Source organism: Cyprinus carpio, chromosome B20, assembly GCF_018340385.1.
Source record: "Cyprinus carpio isolate SPL01 chromosome B20, ASM1834038v1, whole genome shotgun sequence".
Classification (NCBI taxonomy): domain Eukaryota; kingdom Metazoa; phylum Chordata; class Actinopteri; order Cypriniformes; family Cyprinidae; genus Cyprinus; species Cyprinus carpio.
The window spans coordinates 14239047-14258937 of NC_056616.1; the positions used below are offsets into that span (position 1 = coordinate 14239047).

General features: G+C 37.2%; 1 protein-coding gene across 3 annotated transcripts in view; it reads right to left on the bottom strand.

Moving 5' to 3' along the window:
- The window catches only part of bach2b (BTB and CNC homology 1, basic leucine zipper transcription factor 2b), a 96554-nt gene that overhangs the window by 11811 nt on the left and 64852 nt on the right, over positions 1-19891 (bottom strand). For all 3 annotated transcript variants that reach the window (XM_042746790.1, XM_042746788.1, XM_042746789.1), the window contains 2 exons: positions 18728-18982; positions 2280-3770 (listed from right to left, as the gene is read on the bottom strand). In XM_042746790.1, the coding sequence (XP_042602724.1) occupies positions 2280-3770; positions 18728-18970 (1734 nt within the window). In that variant the 5' untranslated portion in view covers positions 18971-18982. The remainder of the gene's footprint in view (positions 1-2279; positions 3771-18727; positions 18983-19891) is intronic.

The window sequence follows — 19891 nt, forward strand, 5'->3', positions numbered from 1 at the left end:
AAAGTCCTGGTTTAACTCCAGTATCTAGACTGGCCGAGACTAGCATTTTGATTAGCCTACAGTTTAACAACTTCCTTCCTCCCTTGAATTCATTGTTTCGAGCAGCAGGCTGAAGCTATTTTTGAGACTGTGTTTCTCTCTTTGTGTGCAGATCCTCCTCTCTGTCATGCTCTTTCTCTAACCTGCCATCTGCTGTAAAACCACAGAAAGGACAGAGTCTCTTCCCTCAAAAGTCTGTTTATATTGTGTTAATACTGTCATACCACTAGGGGAGAGAGCAAGTAAAAAACAAAGAGAGAGACAAGTTTGTTTATCTGTAAGCATGGGTTTTTATAAAACTAACAATTTTGAAACAAGTTTTTGGTAAGATATTAAGTAGCATAACTGTTTTCAATATTGATAATAAGAAATGTTTCTTGAGCACTGAGTGAAAAAAAGCCAATTTATGAAGTATGGAAAGTTTATGAAAGGTAGCGCTTGCTCTCGATGAAGTTTCTGAATGAAAGAAGTGAGACTTTCAGTCCTTTTAACAGACTTTTGTCAGCCTAGCTTCAAAGAAACGGTCAGGTTGTAGAACAACAGTGAGAACGAAACTGAGAAGAAGGGTGAATTTTGGAATTAAATGGTATTTCAGATACTAGAGTGTCATGATGAGAGCTTTCAGCATCAGCAGCTATCTGAGATCTTGAACATCTGGAGATACAGTTCCAACTCAATTGTACCTGAAACTAAATGAAGCCGTTTGTGAAATTAGTCATCTTTAAGTGATTTTTGGACTGTTGCTGAATGAAAACTGGAAAGAGAGAGTAAACTAGTTGAACAACAAAGCTCCATTGAAAAGCCAAATGAAGAGTCAGATGTTCTGACATTAGCTTCTGGCTTGTCTAGCTGTTCGGATGCTGCACACAGTGTCTCGTGTCTTGTAAGCACAACACAGAATCAATGCATAAACTGCTGAAAGCTAGCCAATTCATTCCTGAGTGCTCAGTGTTGCCATGACAACGGACCAGTTTCTTCATCATGGCCCCTACATGCATTCCTAAAGGTCTCAACTCCAGTCTATAAATCTCCAGTCTTTATAGTGCTTTACTCTTTCAAAATATATAGCATCATCCCTAGTGAAATCTCGCTCAACTCACACTCAGATCAGACAATATGCTCTAACCAACTTCACATTAATGTTTATCCATTCTTTTTCTTCATACCAAACCTCATAAACAGTTTTTTATCAATGGCTTCTTTAGAAAGACAGTGAGAAATATCATATACCTTCAGTTTAAGCACTGGGGCTTGGTGTGTGAACATATGCTTTGATTCTCGCTTAAATTTTTCTTAGGATGAGGCTGTGAATTGTAGCTTACTCTGTTACATTACACATTACTGTTTTGCCTGTAGGGCTATATACATATTTGACCTATTCTTAGCTGCCCTATTTTGCCCTGTTTTACTTTAATCTTCACTTCATCATTCCATTGTACTGTACATTGTCATGTTAACACTGAGACTGAGGGTTTCAAAGTTTTAGATTCAATTTTGATTTGAACAATTTTAAAGGGATAGTTCTCCCAAAAATCTGATCAAATATCCTGTATTCATGTTATTCAAAACCTGTATGACTTTCTTTGCTTTGTGAACAGGAAAGATATTTTGAAGAATGTTTCATTTGCTTTGTCCATATAATAAAACTCACTGGGGTCCAAACGCAACACAGGACCCCACTGACTTTCATTATATGGACAAAAAACACTGAGACATTTTTAAAAATAACATCTGTCTTCTGCTGAACAAAGAAAGTCATACAGTTTTAGAACAGCATGAGAGTGATTAAATGATGACCAAACTGTCATTTTAGGAGAACTATCCCTTTATCACTTTCTCCAAATCATATGTTAAGAGACACGATTTCAGTCATCGCTTACTGTGCTTTCCCTATACAAAACTTGAATGTCAAATCATGTTTGCTCCTCTCTGCTTTATTCCACACTATTAGCTTTTTCCAAACAACACAAAAAAGGTCAGAGTAGTATCATTGCAGTTATTCATGTTCATGTCGGTACAGACATGAAAATTATTACAGTGTTTATTGGCCCATTAGGAGTCTGCAGTTCTATTCAATGAATAAGGATCAAAGGGGAGGTCTCTGATAGCATGAGGGTAGAGTGCTTAAGCTAATTGGTTTCTGAATGAATGGACTTCAGGGAATGAGATGCATAGTGTGCTTCTGGAAGGACGACTGTTGGACAACAGGTAAACACGAGAGAGAAATCTAAAAGACTCACCTCAGGGCCTTGCTCTCGAGCATGACATGATTCACTGTCCCCCTCCGAAAAGGACCCTGACTCATCACTGGAATTGGTTCCATACGACTGCTCACACTTTATCTTGGGCCGCACGCGTGCAAATAGCGCATCCGTCCCACCGCCTGCCTCCTGCGGGTCAGTCGTGAGACACCGTGTCACATTGGGGCAAGGAGAGGACGAAAACTCGAACTGCGGCAGGCTGCAGGGAGACCCGCCACTCCCGTCCTCAGCATAAGAATACGACGAACAGGAACTGGAGGTCCGAGTTCGGGTCTCTGAGGGGGGCGATCGCGGGCATACTTTGATTGGCACTGGGCAACTGGTGTTGGGCCTTTGGCGGCAAAGCAGGGGTGGGTCGCTGGCTGTGGTGCTGGGGGAGTAGGTCTGGGAGCTGGGGAGGGACTGGCTGCCGCCGGCCCACAATCCCTTTGGCATGTGTTCTGACAGCTCCTTCTCCAGTGAGTTCCCGCTGGGATGGGAGTGGGTGGGTGTACCCAGTCGGTCACAGGGCCCTGAGGAGAAGATGACACTGCGGCGATCCGGCTCCACCTCTTGCTTGCACACACCATCGCAGGGAGCTGACTTCAACGTAAGCCCTGGCGGGAAACCATCTGTGTCTTTGGGGAACGCCACAGGCATGCCAAGCTCATTGCCAAGCGAAGGCCTGTAGTCTTTTTTGTGGTCTCCCTGAGTGGTTCCTTTATCCTGGGCACTGACGAGTCTGTTAGCGAAGACCTGCTGGGGTGTGCTAGGCAGGTCCTTCTTAAAGAGAGTTCGTAGGCAGGTGGGTGACTTGCTGCTGCCTTTTGGTTGGTCCACTGCAATGGAACCATCCAGTTCCATCTCGGCCACACCGTCCTTTTCACCACCATCCTGCTCGTCCCCTGACAGGCAAAGCGAGATGGACTCTTCCTCGCTGCGTGGCTCCTGCTTGATTTGCATCACAGCTGGCCTGTTCATCTCCTTGAATGTGCTTGGAAAACCTGAGGTACTGGTGTGTGAGGAGGTGTCGTTATTGTGCTTGTTGCATGCCCACTGGTACTTCCTGTATTTAGGGCATCGTGGCAGGTCTGAGGTGCCGTGATGCTCGAAGTCCATCCGTCCATCAGCGAACTCCTCTGTCGCTGCCAGCCGCTCATGGTCTGGCCGCCGCAAGGAGTTCAGGGCAAGTTCACGGCGAGAGTGTGGAGAGCCAGACAGGGTCACTGCAGTTGGCGTTGTTGTCAGCAACTCAGGTTGCATGCTTTCTTCCTCCGAGTGATTGCTCTCAGATGCCATCTTGCGACAGAGGACCAGGCCATCCTCCTCACTGCGCAGCTGGGCCTCCAGGAAGCGAAAGCAGGAGTCTTCCAGGTTGTGCATGCGCAGGAATTCAGCACAGCGGATGACCTCCTGGATGTTTTCTCTGCTGAGCAGCAGCTTAGCCGTATAGGCAAACTGTAACAATGGAGCGAATCCCCGGGCACTGACCTGCGGACACACACACAGAAAGAACAGGGGAAATTGCCAATGTTACCATTAGCACTGCCATTGTTCAGCGCACTTGGAGTGTGCTGAGAGAACTCGACAGCTCAAATGACCGTAAACAAACACTGTAAAGTGCCAGTTAATCTTTTATCAGGTCAGCACAGAACGTTCTATACAGAGGGAAACAAAAAGTGAAAAGGTGGAGGCTGTCGGTAAGGTCAAGAGACCAACCTCATTTATGTAACAAAGATATCTGACCTTCACCTCTCTAAGTTAAGCTTGGCTAGTGCCTCCATTTTTTTGCGAATGGTTTGGGTTTATACACATAATGTCACATCTATCCCTTGGGTGAGCCACCTTAAAGCCTAATGGGCTCTAGGACTCTTACGACTTATCCCTACTACAGCCATCCTGAGCCTGCTGAGAGAGAGAGAGAGAGAGAGAGAGAGAGAGAGAGAGAGAGAGAGAGAGAGAGAGAGAGAGAGAGAGAGTGAGAAAGATAGAGAAACAGATGCAGACAGATATGGAAGCCTTCCATTTGACCTACTGCTAGATAATTAGGTAAATGCCTGAGCCTGCAAAAGCTTGGCAGGCCCGCTGTGGCCTTTGCGCTGTTAGCAAATGTGAGTAAGTACATTTAGGTGGGGAGAAAATAATAACCCATCACAGCTTTTCATGTTTTGAGACCCCCCCCCCACCTTGTAAGATCTATAAACCCAGGCTCTATATAACTCTCTGTATAGGCTTACTTGTAAACAAGAGAAATTGTAATTGAATGCTGATTGATAAATCATATTAAGCTAATTATTACATTACCGTTACATCACTAAAAGTAGCTTTTCAAGTCAAAACAAGTACTAAAATGTCTCAAAACCTTTGGATGTTGTTCTTTCTCTGCCAGTGAGTCAGACTCTGCCTGTGCTATGCTAGAGTCAAAACGTCATGGAGAGACATCGATGTAGGTGCTCTTCGTTCTCAGACACATTACAATGGCTGGACTTTGATCTGGGCCAGCATTGTTCAGTCCACAAAGTGCTCTCTCTTTTCTCTCAATGATGTAAAGTGCTTAACAGCACAAGTGAACTTGTGCTCATAGATGGGAGGGAATGAGATCAACACTTTATGTTCAATGAATAGGAGACAAGACACTGCTTACTATGAGTTTGTTTGTTTTGTTGATAGGGACAAACAGCAACAGTAAGTCTTCCTTGATGTTATCAACACACTTTTCTTGTGGTTAGAAGAAAGTTCAGAGAACCTCTTTCCTACTATAACACCAGAACCAAAGAATTTGTTTTGTAGATTTTTCCATTTAGAAAAAACATGGGGATTGTATTTACAGTCAGGGCAAAGGCATGGAGGGAAACCCCAAGCTTATGGTTAAATAAGCCTTTTCTGTTATGATAAGTCAAAGCAAAGCTGATTGCTGTAGTGTGGGGAACGTAAAACAAATTAGACAGGAACACATTCTTACACTCAGTGAAAGACTGTGGATTAAGCTAACTGTTGTCTCTTTGATTACAGTAAAATAACAAAAGCACAGTATAATTTCAAACCTTTTTTTCCTGTACAAACATTTGAGGATATTGTTAATCATTTGAATGTTACCTGTATTAATTATCAGCCATATTTGAATATATTCAAAGGAAATAACAGTCTCTGAAAAGCAGAACATGCATAGACTTTGGACTTTTGCTTAGGACACTACATAAGAAACAGGGTGACCAGAATCTTTCTGAAGAGGTTTATTTTGTGATAATGATCAACTGACTGACAACCGACAGACTATATATCCCCCTAATTTTATGGCTAATTTCCAAAAGAAAAAGGCACATGAACTACTTTCAGTTACATTATTTTTGTATGTGAGATGAAAGACACTGCAGAATGATGCAAAAACATGAAACCAGCACAGTGTAGGAGACTTGTTGCCAGGGACAACAGTAAACTGTTTAGTGTTCATTATACAAGAATATTCAACTGTGAAATGCTGTGACTGACCAATCAGAATCAAGTATTCCAGATATATGACTGTTGATATATGATAATGTGCAAATCTATAGACTTTCATTCTTGCAAAGTGCAGAATGAAGAACATATCAAATCTTCCTAAGAAAGATTTGAATGAATAATAGATGACATTTATTTTCCATCTCCTTCAGAGATGTCATGCTCATCCAGTCATACTGTACACAAACAAAAGGTTCTATAGCATCCACAAATATGCACACAAACAAAACTGATGACTACCGACTCTGAGTCATCCGGGGCTGTCTGTGTCCAGCAGACGCATTATAGAACAGAGAGAGAGAGAGAGAGAGAGAGAGAGAGAGAGAGAGAGAGAGAGAGAGAGAGAGGCTCATCTGCCCGCTGGCAACACAACAGCACTAATCAGTCACTGTTGAGAGGAAGCTGCTGACTCGTAATCTTTGTGGGGGATGGTGTGTGCTAGTGTGTGTATTGTATGTGTGTGTACAGTGTATGGGTGTGGGGGAGGACTGTATGTAGAATGTGCATGTGTGTCTGAAGGGGATGATCATGTCTCTTAGACAGGAAGTGTGTCCACTTAGGAAAGAAAGAAACAGATACAGAATGAGGGAGAGATTTCATTCAAACCAATGATGTTTTTTTTTTTTTTTTAAAGCAAGATCATTCAGCGTAACCTTATCATACAAGCATTAATAAAGACCCTTGAATTATTGAATATTCAATGTTCAGTTATAGGAGTTATAAAATTAAACATTATTGTGAATAGTACAATTATTTTAATGCATTTTTTTCAATTAAGATGTTTCAGTAGCAAAAATGACATTAGTATTCAATTCATATCCAATAATCAATTTAAAATGTTGAATCAAATGAATTTTTTAAATCGATCATTGAAATGAATGTTTAAATTAATCAAAATTCTTTGCATGATACTTTTCATATATTACAATTTTCCAGTAAAAATTTAGATATGTGGCTGAATATTGCTGTTGTTATATTGATGCATTTAAATAAAAATAATGATGATTATTATGCATTAATAATTATGATTATTCATTTTATAACAGAAGAGAAGGGGATTGGAAATCAACCCTTTCAATAGGTATCTAGAAAATAAATTCAATATCATCAGAAACCTGAACATCTTTTACATTTTCCCAATGTTTTGTGACAGAAGGTGGAGAGCGACAGTTATGTCGGGAGGTGTAAAGGTATGGAGAGGTTATGCCTGACAAACAGCTCTCTCTGCTGGGGAAAAAAGTGCTGAAATGTGTTTTTCAGCTGACATCAGCAGACACAGGCTGCAGCGGCAGCATCGGCAGCATCGGCTGCGCCATCTGTGACTGCTACTACAAGTGTCTCTGTGACACCCACCCATTAGCCTGATGGAGACAAAAGAAAAGAAGGAAGGCAAGAGGGATGGAAAGTAAGCGATGGAAATGTGAAAACAAAGGGAAAGAATTAAAAGATGGAGGGGTTAGAATTAAAATGGGGTGGGGGGTGGGTCATATGATCCAAGACAAAGGCTTAAAGTGATAACACCCTAAAAATATTAAATCATTTATTATTTACTCTTCCTCATGTCTGCATAAAAGTATAATAATCCAAATGTTATTCTCTGTGTGATGAACAGATTGAAATCTAGAATGAATTTATTCACTGAATATCTTCTAGAAGTCAGAAGGTATTTTGAAAAATGTTGGTAGCCCAACAGTTTCAGTTCCTATTGTCTTCCACTGAATGGACAAAAAAAAAAAAAAAAAAAAAAAAAAAAAAATTTCAATGGAACTGAAACATAAAGGTTTGGAAGGACATGAGTGCGAGTAAATGATGATGGAATTTTCATTTTTGGATGAAGTATCCCTTTAACTGCTGTGACTGGATCAGTGAGACATCAGAGCTGTTTCAGTCCGATTCATGAAGCAATCAATTATGAACAAAAAATTCAGAAAAGTTCAACCAATTAAATGAAAAGATCCAACTCAAAAGAATGATTCTAACTTTAACCGTGTAGCACTACAAAGTCAAACAACAAAAGAGAAGACAAAAGGTGCTCACAGAAGAGGAAAAATAAAGCACTATTGCAGCTCATTAAGGGACAGACTTTGACATATGAGCCACTGGACCTGTTAACAACATTTATTATGTGGAAAACAGACAAAGGAGCAAATTTATCTCTACGACAGATCTGGGCCATTTATGCTAATTCCGACTACAGACTATTCTCCCTCATTGGGCCTCAAAAGGGTCATATTGTTACAAAGCAGGAAATTACATGAATTGTACATCATGCATCCTGACAACTCCTGACTATTCGGGAATTCTGCCAAGCGATTCCTTCCACGGAATGCTATAAACCCCTCACACCTGCCCTCTCGTTCATTTATCCCCCCTCTCTTTGATCTTCTGCCTTTCCCCTCTCAGTAGCAGAGACGGCTAATTTATGTAAATTCGCTCCAGCAAATTCCTGCATGTCATGAATGTTAATGAGGCAAAGATCCGCATGACAATGGAGTGAGCGCTTTACAAGGGTGTCTGAAAAATACAAAACCTCTACTGAAGACGGGACACCTGCGATATGAAATCTGCTGACTAACCTGACATTAAACTCCAAATGGAGACACAGACAAATGAGCCACGGTGCAGCACAAAGTCACGGTTCATGCTGAACGCGAATGTGCGGGGCCACGGTAAGGGCATTTATTGGCTGTGCTTCAAAACCTACTGAGACAGCATTTTTGAGCATCATAGGAAATTTGAAGGTTCGTACACAAAGTTAGAGAAGGCAGATCAGTGGGTTTTGAAACAGACCTTCAAAATGATCACAAATACCATGTTTTAAGGCAGCAGTTCATCATTTTTTAGCTTTTTAGCACTGCATGAATAAAATGTGAAAAGGGTTACTACTGTATATCTGGAACTGTCATCTTCATGGACCAATCACGCTAAACCTGTCACATTTTTATCCATGTGGAAAAATCGTTATTTACAATTCGGGAAATCTTGGACAGTTCAATTATTACCAATATTTTTGTTGTTATAATTTTATGTTTTTTTTTATTTTTTTTATTATTATTATTTATAGTAATTTAAGGTTCATATAATGATGTGATGCTATTTTTAGTTTTTATTTATTAATAAAAATACATTCAAATGCAATTAACAAATTGACATGAATACAGCATATTTTTTTTCTATTTTTTCTTTTATTTTCTTTTTTTGATGGATAAAGTCAAAAATAAAAATCAAATAAAATACATCCCAACCCTACATAACAAAAAAAAAATACACCAAAAAAACTGCTTCACTATTTATTAATATTTGAAAAAAGTCTGTCCACAAAATCGTGATATGAATAACATGCAGAAAAAAACACAAAATTATACTCTCTGATAGAAATGACATAAACAATACTGCTGTGCAAAGGCAAAAAAATGTTACTTAGATATTTGTCGAAAATCAGTTATTGATATTTTTGGGACATTCAAGACATCCTTTATCATGTGTATGAGTATCTTGAGTCAGTTTTGTTGTTTTTCCGAGAAAATAATGGGTCGTCTCAACCATAACTTTGAAAAGCCCCAGAGAAACCAAGGCAGAACAGCGTATAACACCAGTTACCACTCTTACACTTAGTATGGAACGCTCAAATTGAATAACGGCATTCTGCCTTTGTTTAGCCGCACGTTAATATGAAGTTACGGTGCCAGCTTGGAGTTATACAGTGTTCTGACTTTGTTTTACTGTCCATTAAAGTCTGCCGGATTTTAATTACGGTGTAGACAAATGAGTTAGATAGATCGTGATCTACCAAACAGCTCCATATAACAAAGCACTGTAAAGACTAGATACCTTGGCATCAATATGTAATTGTGAATAACCTTTAAAGATTTTTCTTTTTCTTTTTGTAATGCAGATTATTCATCAGGCTATCACTTCTAGTTGGATGCATGTGGACTCAAATGCAGTAGCTAGCATGATCAATCATAAAATCAGTAGCCTACTAACAGTTCTCAATTAAATCCATATCTTACCTTTTCTTGTAACCCAATAAAATCAATCCATGGCGATGAACGTCATCGGAGATGTTTAATCCACAAGCATTCTGAACATTATTCCCATTTGCTGGTGTTCACATCAATCCACAAGTCGTTCTTTTAGGTTAGGTTATTTCATACAATATAAAATCACTTATGCTATGTCTAGCATTCTTTTACGTTACTGAGCATAGCAATTGAATTGGTATCCACTCATGTTTAACTTTCAGTCTGCTTGTTATTATCAAAAAAAAAAAAAAAAAAAAAACTTAATACAGTCACATTACTATATGCAATAGCCTATATGAGACAGGCCATGATCACTAGATTTTATACAGGTGTTACCATAACGATTGTGTAAATGGTGATCGGCAACCAAATATTGATAATGTGGAAGTTACTGTCTTTTGCCTTAGTGTGACTTCTCACTGTTTGCAGACAATGCAAAGGCAAAGTACATTAACTTCAAAATAGGGGTAAAAATCAAGTTTGAGCTCACAATTTTTTAATGTAGATAATTTTCATTACTAAAACATCTAATTGTTAAATTTCCAGTGTCCTACCTACAATTAATTTGGCTGGAGAAGTAAAAAACTTTAAAGTTGTTTTTCTCACTTTCGCACTCTAGCGAGTTAAGGTCTTTTGCCTTTGTAGGGCAAAATACATTTCTAAGAACTTCTTTTAAATTAAAATTTTCCTAACATCAATTATTTATTTAATTAATTGCCCTTTATTCCTTTTAATTTTACTTCCTTTTACAAGTTTCTTTATTGTGGACACTCCTCTGACATTTGTTTTTCAGATGCAGATTTAGGTATTTAATGCCATTGCCATTCAGATATTTACAGGTCTATCTAAAGTGCCCAAATTCATTTTGGGTTCACTGTATAATGTGTCGGACACGTACACACACAATGTCACATGCAGACACTCAGATGGGTAAACGCTTCACAGATTTAGAGTGCGATGGATTAAATCAGATACTCCACTGGCTAATCCTCTCAAAGTGAGGTTTACGGTACACCACCAGACAGAGAAAAGGACATGACCTCGCCGTCCTTAAGAGCTGGACATTGCAGCGTTGTTTGGCCTTTAAGACTTTTTCACTCTTGTTTTCCTTCTTGAGTAATTTCTCTTCTTACACAGATTTCCATTTTACAGACGGACTTCCTCTCTTGCTGGCTTTCCCTCTCTGCCCAACCCCCCCGGCTGTGATAAAAGACAGATCTCCTTCCATCTGCATGATCGGCTGCAAATGTGTGATAGTCTCGTGCAGCATTCATGTATAGTCTGCTGTTATTTCCTCTCTGACTTGCTCTACCCCTTAGGATTAGCCCTCGACTGCCCCAGCCAGGTCCTGACCTGCTTGAAAGCCTCTTACCATGTTTGGGGATATCAGCAATTAACCGTAACACCTGCTAAACATTTAGCCTTTCCCTCAGATGAGACATTTTCTGTATATGTGGTTATGAGGTGACGCAGCACTGATGTTTCACAAACCCGAAAACTGCCTGTTGAATTCAAATGGTCAGGGAGAGGATAAAAATAAAATAAAATATTATATATTAAATAATTAGTTTAAATTCAATTAAATTTAGAATGTAAGCGAAAAACATGTAAAAGTGAACAAATTAATTATGGTAACACTTTATAAAAGGTTAAATTCATTAACGCATTAGGTATCATAACAATGAAAAATACCTTTATTTAATCATTTATTAATCTAGTTAAATTACTTTTATTATTTATTTTTTATAAATATACTATTGTATTTCATGTTTGTTCATAATATATCCAGCTTATGTTCATTTATTCTAATTTAAATGTTATAAAAATTAATATATAAGTTTATGTATATCAACATTACCCAAGATCAATAAATGCTGTCAAACTACTACTGTTAAAAAGTTTGAGGTTGGTGCTATTTTTTATGTTTTGAAAGAAGTATCAGTAAAAATAGCAATATTGTAAAATATTACAATTAAAAAACACTTTTCTTTTTTAATATATGTTCACATGTGTGATGGCAAAGCTGAATTTTCAGCAGTAATTACTCCAGTCTATAGTGTCACGTGATCTTTCAGAAATCATTCTGATATGCTGATTTGTTGCTCAAGAAACATTTCTTATTAATATCAGTTTTGAAAGTTGTTCTGCTTAATATTTTTTAGAAAAGTTTTTTTTTTCCTGAAAGGTTTCATTTGTTCATGATTCTGTGATATCTGAGATTTCTTTCTTATCTCTTTTTAACATTATAAATGTCTTTACTGTTCATTTTGATCAATTTAATCCATCCTTGTTCAATTATTAAAAAAAAAGAACTTACTGAGCTCAAAATTTAGATTTTGTTCTTTGTTAATTCATCAAGATACCTAATGCATCCAAAATATTAATGAAAAGTGTTACCTTAACATTTATAAAAGTAAAAAGTAAAATTACTTAACCTTTAATGATTTAGCTACTGCTTATTAGGAACAATTAACTTGTCACTATATATCATATTACTGGACAAAACACTGAAGGAACACCAAACTTGCTAAACAAAGGAAGGAAATCTCTTTAAATTCAGCAATCCAAAGTGACCCTCCCAACAGGCCCTTCAGAAATACAGTTTCTCAGAGCTAGTGTTTGGAGGAATGAGGATATTTTGCAATTCACAGCAGTATGGGGTGTGTTTAGATATGTGTTTTGCAGTGTACGTGTGTGTTGGGGTTTGAGAGATTTGCAATGGTGCCGAATCGCATGTGGTTGCTATTCACAAAACTGTAAACTTTATAACAGGAGGTGGTTTGAGGTCACTGTACAGACTAGTGCTGAATCAGAGTCGCCGAGACAGACATACATAAACATACAGACACAGACTGACGCTGGCTGTCTAAAGCAATGCTGAATCACAGTGACACAGCTGCAGAGCACAGCTGCGGGACTCAAGTATGCATACACACACTCATAAATACCACACCACACACACATACTCTCTGGTATACATCAATAGTCAAGTTCAATCAAGCTCTGAAGTACTGCATTAAAATAAATTGTGCTCAAAAACGCAAAAACAGGTACGTTGTACAGTTCTCTGCAGAAGATTCTTGCAGTAATGATGGGCTTTATCTCATGTGCTATATGGCTATTCACCAAATACATGGATTAGTACTCTTCAAGCATTTGTTTTATGTTGTCTAAAAGCTCCCACTAAGAACAAAGTAGTCCATTACAATGTACAACGAAGTCGAAACTTGGACGAGCGGAGTAATTTGAGCTCTGGGCCAACACTGCAGCAATATTACAGTAAGAATAAAAACAGAAGTCTTCTGAAATAATTTTCAAAATAACTGAGACACAAGATGGCGCAAGTAGCATTTGTATGCAACAGGAGCGTGCGAATCTGCGGTGCGAAACGAAAGAAATTGAAAGTAGCACCACTTTCATTTACCCGGATGAGCAGAATTATATATAGAGTTGCCATGGATGATGGTGAACATTAGGAAATAGAGTGAAATAGCAAGCCAAATCTTTCAGCCTCCTCGGTTATGGAAGTATTTTTACCTTCTTTTTTTCATAGAAATTTTAAAATAAAGTCAATTAAACCATCAGCTACGAGGTGAATCACATTACAAACTTTGATTTGAGGCAAAAAAGTATTTAAAAAAAAAGTCAAAAACAAGTTTGTGTACTTAATATATTAATGAGGTAAAGAACTACAATCCCACGAAGCACTTCAAATGCAGATTTTTTTCCTGCAGAATCATGGGTAATGTAGTTTTTAACAGGAAATCTGCTGTTCAACACCATCATTTAAAACAAAATCAAAGTTGAAATAATCTGTGCTGATGGTTTCATCAAAACCTTACATCGATTAACAGTCTTGTAGCTCACAGTAAGTGTGCTTTTGAAGGTTTAAAAGTTAGCATTCAAAATCAGTTTCCCTGTGGAGAAATTGAAAGAGATATTTACTTCTGGTACTTGACTGCTGCACTTTATTAAAAATACCAGACAGCTGGATGGCGCAATTGACAAATCAGAATGATGAATTTATATGGTACAGATGCTGAATGATGGTTTTATTATAAGACAGCCTTAAGGCCACTCTTAAAAGTAATGCATGAGTCACAACAGTAGCTGTGAAAAAAAGATAACAGACAGAGAAGAAACTGGGATGAAATCCTGAGCCATTAGGTGGTGTCACAGAATAATACAGAAGAAAGAATCACTTGAATCAGCAGAGGTTACAATGGTAAGGCAAATTACATGATTAAGGAATATAATACAGGAAGAGAGTGGTGAATCAACTTCCTTTGAAAATTAGTCACACTAATACTTTTTATGTTGAACTATGTCTACAGATGAAGAACGAACTGAAAGCAAATATCTGGGTCATATATAAACTGACAAACCTAACACTTACACACGGTTTCATCATGTGACGGATGGCCATTCAGACTGGATGCTGACAGCGCTCAACTCCTAAAGCGCCAGTTAATAAGGCCAATTCACACCCGTCTGTGCATCTAGCGCAGCGGACCTTAAGCCAAAGTCCTGGCAGCTATCTTGGTAACACCCCTTGGCAGTTATTTTTTTATGCAGTTAATTAGCAGTTTACCAACACTATACAATACAAGTGCAGACCAAAATTTCTGAAAGTGTTTAAGATGTGTATGTGTGTTCTGGATGGATGGATAGATAGCTATATACATTTTTTAGTATAATTTTTTTATACTATTATTATTATTATTTAACTGAAAGGACTTTAATTTCTACATCTGCCAAACTGAGCTCTATTCTCTACATTAGCTCAACTTCTATTCATTTTATATGAGTGGTTCACCTTCTCCTGTTACTGTGTCTGGTTATGACCTCAAAATGGGTTGCATACATCTAAAAACAAATAATAAAATGCAGCTAATCATATATGGAATTCATGCAAATAAGCTTCCATAGTAAAACAGGCTTATCAATGTAAAAAGGGAGAAAAAGCTTTTAGTATCATTTATTGGAGAAGTAGAAACTGTATGGTATTTTGGTGCAAACTCATCTGTCACTTTGGCCCAGAGTTTATTCCATGCATTAGGCTGGCAAATGAATGATAAATTACTCTGTCTATATCATATTAATAATTTTGCATATTGTTGAGCCTTCTTCAGTAATACATTTTAAATATTCAGAGTCAATTTTGTACAATAACAATTTGTTGGTTGCCATTCGTTATCCAATATAAAATCTATAAAGGAGCAGAAGCAGTTGAGAAGCACTGATCTAACATGCGGTTTTCTCTCATAATGACTGTGGCTGGAGGGAATCCAAGACCATCATCAAAGCACAACCTTTAATATGAAAGCCAAATAATAACCACTACTAGCATAATAACCAAATTAACCTGATAATCACACTCAAGACATAAAAATCGTCCTGTGTATCATTAAGTTCTATTTTTTAGGCATTAAAAAGCTTTAAAGAAAATCTATTTGTATAAAGACACTGCAGACAGTACATTTTTCATGGATATCTTGGTATCGGAATCTTGGTAGTCTAATACAGGGTTTCAGGGTTTCTTCATCTCCGCAGGGGGTTGAGGGGGAGGCTGTTTTTCTGTCTCTCTTCATGATCTGATTCCCAACAAAGAGCCGATTAAGGACCTCTCTCTCTCTGCTCAACATTCCCTGGCTAACACAGATGATGTCACTAACCCGATGCGGTCCCCACGACTCAACAATAACAAGGTCATCTGGGAGGGGTGGGGTGGATGTGGGGGGTGTTGCGGAGGGGAAGAGAAGGAGGTGGCGGTGCTCTTTGTTTCACATTTCATCTGCAGTGAATTTTTTTTCATCAACCACCCCTCCAGCACACCCCCACCTCAGCTTAAACCCCCTCCCGTTCTTCTCCACCGTCACTTGCCTCTTGAGACATATAGGGGGCGATGTTCAGCAAACCAAATCACTGGATGCTGCTGCGAATGTGTGCGACACACAGAGCACAAAGTCTACACACACTTACGGCACAGCAGACACACCGCCTGAGACTTTCAAGAGCTGCAGACTCTGAATCAACATGACAAAACAAATCATTCATCATATTACAAAACAACAGAGGCTCTGTAACTGAAATATGAAATGCGCCTCGATTTTCTGCTGTTGAAAAAAAAAGCATTAAATTAAACTTATCTGGAATATGCGTGACATTTACCGCTATTAATAGTAAGAGACAGTAACACATTTTCTGTCACATCTGAGGTGAAGATAGGCTCTTTTTTTAATCTTTCGATGTAATTCTCTCCTCGTTCACACTCACACTTGACTATCAGAGTGAAAGACTGATGAATAATTGATGAAGGAGGCAAGATGTGAATGAAGCGTTTCATTTTGTTGGAAGTCTCTATAACTCCTTTAAATCATATTAAATCACAATTCTGCACAAACAAACCTGTCAACATATCGCTTCCTTATTTTTAACATTCCTCAATGACAGAAAGGCAATGCCAACACTCTTCGACTGGCATATAATAAATAATAAATACATCTCAACAATAATGTGGTCGTAGCCAGTGTATATTCTATAATAGTACTTATTAATATTTTAAATTAGCATCTATTTTTTATTTTCAGTCTTCATTTCAATGTTAAAGTTTTAGTAATTTTGTTATGTGCGGTTGTCATTTTTATTATTTTCAAAAAATATTTTTATACAGCTTAGAAAGTATTTTAATTTCTGTTTTAGTAATTTTAGCACTTCAACTTATTTCAGTTTCATTGCAAAATTTCTAATTCTAATTTCAGTTTTAAGTTTACTTTTTAACTTCATATTCATGTTTCATTTCAGCTGTATTTCAATGAAACACATTTTAATTGTTAACAATATCATCACTGGTCATATTCCACTTTCAACCACACGTCCCATGTGTTACAAGTGTCCCACTTGAAGATGTGCATGTGCGTGCTCACAAGATAGTGAATGTATGAGCGGAGGTGTGAATACATGACTGGAGGTGTTCTTATGCCACATTAACACCTCTGTGGAAAACTCAATCGCTCCAGAGTCCGGAAAGCAGGGGTGTGTGTATGTGCATTTCTGTGCTAATGTGTACAGCAACCACAAAATCTTAGCACACCTTAGACCACAATTTGAATTGTTCAGTTCCATTGAAACTCACATCATAATCGTACTTTAACACACCTAGAGGAAGACTGCAGAAGCCTTTGATTCAGAAGTATTTTCCTCATTTATCTGTCCCATAGGGTTTTTAAAAGTCTTTGTGAAATGATTATTAGCCAAGAACCAAACCAATCAGCAATAAGATCAATCACAACATTACAAACTTTGATTTAAAGCACAAATGTATTCAAAAATTGTACAAAAAGATGGTTTTAACAAGGTTAAAAACTATAATCCCACTATAATATAATGATAATTAAATTCTGAATGAATTAAAAACATATTGATTTGAAGGAAGCAATTATATAAAATTAAACCATGTAATTTCCGTCTATTGCAATATGTACAGTATACAAAGACCACAGGGAAATTCACAGTGTTTTATGGGAGTGGTTCTCTGGCATGATTTTCTGCTTTAATTCTAATTGGTGGAGATTTCAGTGCAGAACCATGGGAAATGTAGTTTTTCACTAGCAATTTCCTATGCTAAAGATGATTATATTAAAAAATATATTGAAACAATATGGACTGGCACCTTAAACAACCTCGTAGGCCACAGTATAGGTCTGTTAATTTATTGTTACAAATCTATTTCCCTATGCTAAATGTTTTTTTTTTTTTTACTTCCAGAACCCAACTGTTGCCCTATATAATATTCAATTCTCTAATCCATTAATGGGCTAAAATTACAAGTAATAATGCTTGTCACTTCAGACAATTTTCAAATCTGAAATTGTCACAACTAAGTCTTGTTTAAAAAAATCTTCATAGTTTTGCTCTGTTTACTAATAGCTATATGTATTGCTTGCTATATGCTTACTAGTTTGCTAACTTTACTTTCATTGAAATCTCTGCCTTGTTTTTGTTTAGTTGATATGAACTTTAAACGTCATTAAAACACTATAATTGCTAAAGTACGTCTCATTAAAATCACACTATGTTCTTACTCAGCTACATAATAGAAAGTATAATAAATGCATCCACTTGTTATGCTAACGCTTTGCTTTCGAGAAACTTTGCATCTTAATTTTAGATTCATGATGGAGGGTTAATGTAACAGATGCTAGTTCATTAAATGTGCATTTTGGGCTGTGAGAGAAGACAAACTACTGCTCATGTAGGTGTATGAGTGTGTGTTAGAGAGACACGGTTTTGCTCATAAAGATGAGAAAAATAATGGCCGCTGCCATATGGTAGGTAGACAGGTGATGAGTGATGATTATAGTCATGCTTTACTGTACATCATGATGTTAGTATACTGGAAAAGTGATGCATGAAAAACCATGGATTTTTTTTTTGTTTTTTACTATTTTTACTAGCAATACTCAAATGCTATGTTGTGAGGCCCACCTAAAACATACAATATTATTTAAAGGTTTGGGGTCTGTAAGATTTTTCTAATGATTTTGTAATGTATTTTGAAATAAGTCTAATTGACTGTAAAATTACAGTAAAACAGTAATATTGTAAAATAACTTATTTTAATATATATATTTTTAAATCAATTGAATTATATGTTGAAACAGCTGTACTGCTTAATATTTTTAAGGAAAACTTGATATATTTTTTAGAATTCTTTGATGAATAGAAAATTGTATAACATTACATTATTAATTTCTTTCAGTCACTTTTGATCAATTAACAGCATGCTTGCTAAATAAAAATATTGCTTAAAAAATATTACTGACCCAAAACTTTTGAATGGTAGTGTATTCACCAGTGACCTGGCAGCCTCTCAGTAATTTATTGGATCATTAATGTGCATGATAAAAATGTGTTTATCCATACCTCCTCTGGCATGCTGAGAACCAGTTCATTGTCACTTTGGGTGACGAACCCCTGTAGGAAGTACTCGCTGCAGGCTGCTAGGACAGCCCTGTGCGCGCGGAACTCCTTCCCCTCCACCAGCACGGTCACATCACAGAGCAGGCCCTGCTTCCGCTGCTCATTCAGACCCAGCAGGATGTTGGTACAGTGCACTGTCGACTCATACACGTACATGGGAGCTTCAGACTTCTCATCCACGGACATACCGCTCACACCCTGCGCAGAAACAGACAGACAGACATAGACGGGTCAACTTATGTCATCCAGGTGACAGCAGAAGTGCAACAAAAACCTGGTCTGAAATGAACTCTCTAAACCCCAAATGTAAGCACAACTGAGTTTGGAGAGGAAATACAATGAGCTAGAGAGGAAAGGAGCTACAAGACAACTGCAAACTGGTTGAAATCGCAAGAACAGTCATTCTATCTTATATGTCATTTAAGCTAATGAAATCAAAGACATGCTCTAATAACAACGGAAGGGCTTGTGTTTTCATTGCAAACACTTCTCAGATCTTGCTTGTAAGTCACAATCATCTACTAACATTCTCAGATTCTTGTGTTTTGTTTTTTGTTTTTTTACCCTAATGAGGCCTTATTACAGAAACTTCCTGTTTTAAGTCTTAAGTTAAGATAAGACTGTATTATGATGTATTATGAATCTAGATAGGACAAGGATTGAAGTGGCCACAAGTGTGATTCATGAAATAAAATGTGACTAAAATATGGTATGCTGTGAATAATATAATAATGTGCTAATAATATAATGACCAGCTGTTTTGCACAAACATGCAAATCATTTACTTGTGTGTGTATATATGCATATCTCTTTCACACACACATAATATCATTTAACACTGCTTTTTATTGCAATTATGCAAATTCTATGGGTGGTGTATTTTTTAATTTATAAGAACACTTATTTACATTATTAAAAAAAATATTTATATTTTTACTTTTTTTAACAATAGCTAATACAATAGCTAACATGAAATGTTACATTAATGTATTATGAATAAATTATATATATTTAATAAATATAACTTAACATTAACCTAGATTAATAAATGCTATAAAATGGTAATTTATTGCTAATTCATAATACTTATGCATTAAAAATGCTAAT